We start from the raw sequence: 6,140 nt of genomic DNA, 5'->3' as shown, positions 1-6,140 counted from the left end.
GCTTTCGGCTGAGCTGTCCATCCCTGCGTCTTTGCACTCTGGCGAACCCTCCTCCTGGACTGAGTTCTCAGCGCCCTCGCCGGCCACCCTTGGGTTTCTTGCGACCTGTCTCCAACCCTCCCCGCCGGCTGATGGTCCCCCCTCTCTACCTGACCCCCCTGTCATTCCCCCCCGCCATCTGGGCCACAGGAGATCCCTATTCCAGCTGCATCTAACCCCTCCCCCCCCCCCCCCGGCCTCATCTGGGAGCTACCATCCCATTCCCCCTCTCCCGGAAGTTATTCCCCCTCCCTGTTCGAACTCTAACCCCCTCCCTGACCCCCCGATTTCGATCCCTGGGACTGCTGATCACCCTAGCCGTATGTCCGCCCGACCCTCGAAGAAGCAGCGCTGTTACAAATCGAGGTCTGAGGACGCTTTCCTTAGGCTCGAAGAGGACATACAGTGGGGAGACGCTATGGATCTTGCCGACCGAGTTCTGGTGGGCCGAATCAGGGGCCGTCAAATCTCTGCAGACAAACTGAAGCAGTGGGCATCGGAGATTTGGGGCAAATACTTGGTGGAGATGCCATCGGTCCAGACTTTTGTCAGAGGATGGTTTGCTCTGCGATTTGCAAGAGCGGATCACACTAGTTGGGTTCTTTCCTCATTCTGGCATTTCGAGAAGGCACCGGTCCTCCTCAAACGCTGGTCGCCTCTATTTGATCCTGAAACGGAACAGACTGGAATTGGACCGGTTTGGGTCAGGCTCCCAGGACTGCCTCCCCAATACTGGTCGGAGGACATCTTCAGAAGAATTGGAAACACTTTGGGTACATTTATGGAGTCGGACAAGACATTTATTCAGACGGGGGCGATGGCATATGCCCGGATCCTGGTCCATCTCGACACCAGAGGCGGCATGCACGAATTCATTCACATCCAGTGGAAAAATTCCTCCAGGAAACAAAAATTGGACTATGAGGGCATCCCATACCGCTGCAGGAGATGCCATCAGGTGGGTCACCTCTATAAAGACTGCCCGCTACTAAAAAAGGAGCAGAACCCCCCCAATTCGCAGGAGGCCCCGGCAACTACGGTTCTACCTGATCCTCAGGCGGCGACGGCACCACGGGCAGCGCACAACATTACATCTGATACGGTGGAAGCTCCAATGGTCCCCAGACAACGGAAGCAAGGAGGTACCCCTGCTCGGCCTCCATCTCCACCAGTGACGCGCTCAAAGGCGGCCAAAGGTGTTGTATTCTCATCGGGTACGTTTCTCCCCTCAAATGTTTCTGCTCCGCATATACATTTGTTGAATGTTTCACACCCCCTCCCCTCTCTTCACCCTCTCAAGATACCCCTCCCTTCCTCCCCCTCAGCCCTTGACCTGGTCAAGGTATCCAACATGCCTCATCCCCCCTCCCGATCGTACTACCCTACCTGTCCTATTCCCCAACCTTCGGGGCTGCTATCCCCCTGCTCCCTCCCATCCTTCCCCACTCACCCCTCCTCCTCACCCTCCCCTTCTGTTAACTCATCCCCGAGGTATGCCACTCGCTCGGCTTCCAAACGTCTGGAATTGGGTGCTGTCGGACTACCTGTTGAGCCCCACTTCCTCTCACCTAAACAAGGTAGAGGCCGCCCCCCCAAATTAAAAAAAGCTAAGGAACAAGCTGGGGTAGATGTCCTCCAGGGTAAACAACAAACCATCGACTGGGTACTTAGAGCACCGGCTACCCTCCCCCACTCCCCTCCATGAAAATTATGTCCTTCAACTGCAGAGGGCTGGTCAGCCCTGAGAAAAAACTGGCCCTTAAGAGACTCATCTTCTCGGATCCGGTGGATATTATTTTACTGCAAGAAACTTTATGTATAGCTGACCTGGCTTCATCTATTCTCAGCTCTTGGCTGCCAGGCTGGACTTTCTCTGCCCTGGATGTCTCTGGACGTTCGGGGGGAATAGCCTTTGGGTTCAAAAACACCTCCATAAAGCTGATAAACATTTGGGGTGGTTTGGGTTACCTGGGGGCTGATATCTACTCAAAGGAGCTAGAGGAGGATCTTCGTATCCTCAATGTTTATGGACCATGCACAAATAGGGAGCAATTCTGGAGAAAGCTTATAAACTCCCCCCTCCTCCTTGCTGAGAACATAATTCTAGGAGGCGATTTGAATTTCTCCTTGGGACATGCTGAATCCTGGGGTCATCTGGGGCAGATTGATCCGCTCTCGGACTTCTTTGGGCACATACTGGAGGACCACCACTGGATAGACATCCCATCGGCAAAGCTACAGTACACTTGGAAGAATAACAGAGTGGGGGAACACAGCCTAGCCAGAAGACTGGACCGATTTATCATTAAGGAGGCCCTCCACTGCAATCACCCCAGATCCAGGCAATGGGTGGGAAGTGGGGGCATATCGGATCACAGACCGATATATTTTGAAATTGGAGCAAGAATTCAGAACAGCAAGGCCCCGTTCAAGTTCAACTCCTCCTGGCTTCGGGACCCTGAATACATCACTCTCATCTCGGATTACTGGAAATCACATCCCCTGCTGATCGATGCTGACCCGATCCCCTGCTTTCTAAAGAATCTCTCTGAAATCAGGATTCTCTCCAGGAAATGGGCGCATCAAAAGAGACTCCGAGATGACCAGACGATCTCTCTAGCTGAACAAGCTATTGCTGAATGCGAATCTCTATCCTCGGGCACTTACATCTCCCCGGATCAAAAATCCTCATATGAAGGCCTCATCAGTCAGAGATCACAAATCCTTCGCGACCGCGAAGCCAGTTGGAGGCTTAGGAGCAGGGCCATTTGGCTAAAAGAAGGGGATGAGAACACAAAATTTTTTCATCGTTTTGCAAATGGAAGGAAAGCGATCAACACTATTTGGGAATTGCAAGATGATCAGGGCCACAGGATCAACAAATCTAGGGAACTTGCTTTCCTAGCCTCCTCCCATTTCAGGAATATATATGCAGCCCCAAGGGAAGCAAACCTGCTAGAAATCATGAGAGTAGCTGAGCTCTTCCCTAGATTTGTGGACAATGATGAGGCCGGTGAGCTTATTAGAGATATTACTATGGAGGAAATGGAAGCTACAATGCGGGGATTTCAGAAGGACAAGAGCCCGGGCCCTGATGGATGGACCATTGAATTCTATTTAGCTTTCTTTGAGCTTATAGGGCCTGATCTCCTTAAGGTACTTAAACAATGTTGCATCTCTGGCACTCCTTCAGCCATCAAATCTACTTTCCTAGCCTTGATCCCTAAATCGGACAAGCCCTCCTCTTTTGATGACTTCCGGCCTATCTCGCTCTGTAACTGCCTCTATAAGATCTGGGCCAAGATCCTAGCCAACAGACTCCGGCCCATCCTCTCGGCCCACATCTCCCCTGAACAATTTGCTTTTCTTCACCGCCGTCAGATTCATGAAGCCATTGGCACCGCACAAGAACTTCTTCACTCGATGCATATCAAGCGCCTGAAAGGTATGATCCTCAAAGTTGACCTCTCCAAAGCCTTTGATAGGGTCAATCACCTCTATATTCGCATGCTCCTCACTCACTTGGGTTTCCCCTTCATCTACATTAAATGGATCATGAATTGCATCTCCGAGGTCTCATACAGTGTCCTCCTCAATGGATCCCCCTCTCCCTCCTTTACAGCGGAGAGGGGCCTCCGCCAGGGTTGCCCCCTATCCCCTCTTCTTTTCCTCATTATCATGGAAGGGCTCAGCCGATTGATAGCATCAGAACACAGCAGGGGAAGGATAAAAGGGATCAAAATCACTGATAACTGCTCCCTCACTCATCTGCTGTTTGTGGACGATGTGCTTATTTTCCTTAATGGTAGCCTGGCCGACACATCTGCATTAAGACACATATTTGATCTCTTCCAGAAAGCCACAGGCATGGTAATCAACATCCAAAAATCAACTCTCACTGCTGTTGGATGCTCCGCAAATGAGATAAACTTCATGGAGAACCGCTTCCCTTTTCAAATTCATCAGATGGAGGCAGGCCTAAAATACCTGGGCTTCAGGATCAAGCATGGGGGATATAAAATTGCGGACTGGACCTGGCTCATAGCCAAGGTAGAGAAAAGACTAAATGTTTGGTACAACAGATATCTCACCAGGGCTGGAAGACTCACACTCATCAAAGCAGTCCTGGAGGCTACACCAGTGTATTGGATGTCGCTGGCCTGGATCCCCAGAGGTATTCTAAGCCGTCTACAAAGGATCTGCTGTAGTTTTCTGTGGAAAGGAAATAAGCAAGGGAACCTCTTCGCTTGGGTCAAGTGGGATACTATAGCAAGGCCAAAAAAATGGGGAGGTTGGGGCATTAAAAGACTAGATCTCTTCTCTAAAGCCCTGGCTGCAAAACTAGGTTGGCAATTGCTCACAACAAACAGCCTCTGGAAAAGAGTGGTAGAGGATAAATATATAGCCCCGGAGAGCATTCACAGCTGGATCCGCAGAGAGCAAAGAGAACAGGGAAGATACTCCAACATCTGGAAGGCGGTCATCACCTCCCTCCCTCTCATCCGGGACGGCCTAACCTGGCGGATTCAACAAGGGAACTCAGTTCGTATCGGCATCGACCCTTGGATCGGATGTGGCAATACCCATCAGATCACAGCACAGCTAAGAGAACATCTGACGGAACAGGGCATCACTCATATTGCACATATTGCCGATAATACAAATTCCAACTTATTCCAACAAGCTTGGAGATCGGCTGATGCCCTTCACATTCCGGAACAGTGGAGGACTGAATGGGAGAACTACATTGATGCGCTGAGCCAAGCTCGCATTAGAATTACTGAGGAGTATGACGAGTTGGTATGGGCCCATTCAAAACATGGTTCATATACTCCAAAGGAAGGGTACCTGCAGCTTATGAACCAATTCCAGCCTGAACAACCACAGCAGTGGTGGAAGGCCATCTGGCAGCTCAAAGCCGCCCCTAGGACCCGAATGCTGATGTGGGCTATCCTCTTCAACAAAGTACCTACGGGCTCAAACCTGAAGAAAAGATCTTTTCATGGACCTTTCTGGTGCCATCTATGCAAGAACAGTGACGAAGATACAGAACACCTCTTCTTACATTGCCCTGTGGTTATGGAACAATGGTCCCACATCACCTCTGATCTCTCCTCCCCCCACAGATGGGTTGGCCAAAACATCATGGATGCCTGGATTCACTGGTTTGAACACCACTCGGGCAAGGCTCGGAACATCCCTCTCCTTATGTGCTGGTCAATCTGGATGGCGCGCAATCGCTCCATCTTCGATCATCGGATACCATCCTGGCCCTCCATCAGAGCCCACACCATGGCTGATTATGCCCTCCTCCCGGACGACCCTCCCCCTGCCCAGCCCCGAACCATCTCCCCTGAGCTCATTGACAAATCCTACCCCTGGGCCTATTTTGATGGCTCAGCCCAAGCCATTGGATGCGGTGGGGGCGCTCTGCTCTACCTCCGGGAATCTCACTATTACAAGCTTCAGATGTTTTTGGGGAGAGGAACCAACAATTTCGCTGAGCTCTCCACAGCCATGAATTTGATTCATTTTGCACTACAGAAACAATGCACAAAATTACAATTATTTGGAGATTCTCAAATAGTTTGTAATTGGATCAACAGAAAATCAAACTGCAATGTATTTTCTTTACAACATCTGCTGGTGGAATCACACAGGCTAATTGCTGCTTATGAAAAATTTGATTGTAATCATATTTACAGGGAGCGCAACTCAGGGGCAGACCAATTGTCCAAACAAGCAGCGCAGAGGCAAGAGGAAGACTGGTTAGTGGAGGAGAACATGGATGGGACCATCTACCGTTACCATCACAGGCCATACATAGACCTGCGAGCTCAAAGAGGAAACACACAGTAGATTGGCACCATCATTTAAATACTTTTTTTTGATACTTATATGCACGGTGTGTCATAAACACTATAGTTTTTTATAACAGCAATACGCTTATATAGTAATAGCTTATGGACTTCACGGTCGACACAGGCCGGAACTCTCATTATTTTTTGACTACTGCTCTGCTGAACATGCGCGGAGACTTATATTTCATAGGCTGGAACCTTTAATAGTTATATGTTTCTGCTCTGCTGATCATACGCGGA

General features: G+C 50.0%; 1 protein-coding gene across 1 annotated transcript; it reads left to right on the top strand.

Annotated features, from left to right (window-relative positions):
- Positions 1–361: 361 nt before the first annotated feature.
- Positions 362–5,898, top strand: LOC149229108 (uncharacterized). The gene is made up of 3 exons (XM_089380956.1): positions 362–1,253; positions 1,901–3,195; positions 3,895–5,898. The coding sequence occupies exons 1-3, from the start codon at positions 362–364 to the stop codon at positions 5,896–5,898; spliced, it is 4,191 nt and encodes a 1,396-aa protein (XP_089237082.1).
- The last annotated feature ends 242 nt before the right edge of the window (positions 5,899–6,140 follow it).

Source organism: Pinus tabuliformis, chromosome J (assembly GCF_031772625.1).
Source record: "Pinus tabuliformis cultivar Carrire ecotype Pingquan chromosome J, CPIR1, whole genome shotgun sequence".
Taxonomy (NCBI): Eukaryota; Viridiplantae; Streptophyta; class Pinopsida; order Pinales; family Pinaceae; genus Pinus; species Pinus tabuliformis.
This window is presented reverse-complemented; position numbering and strand designations above follow the sequence as displayed.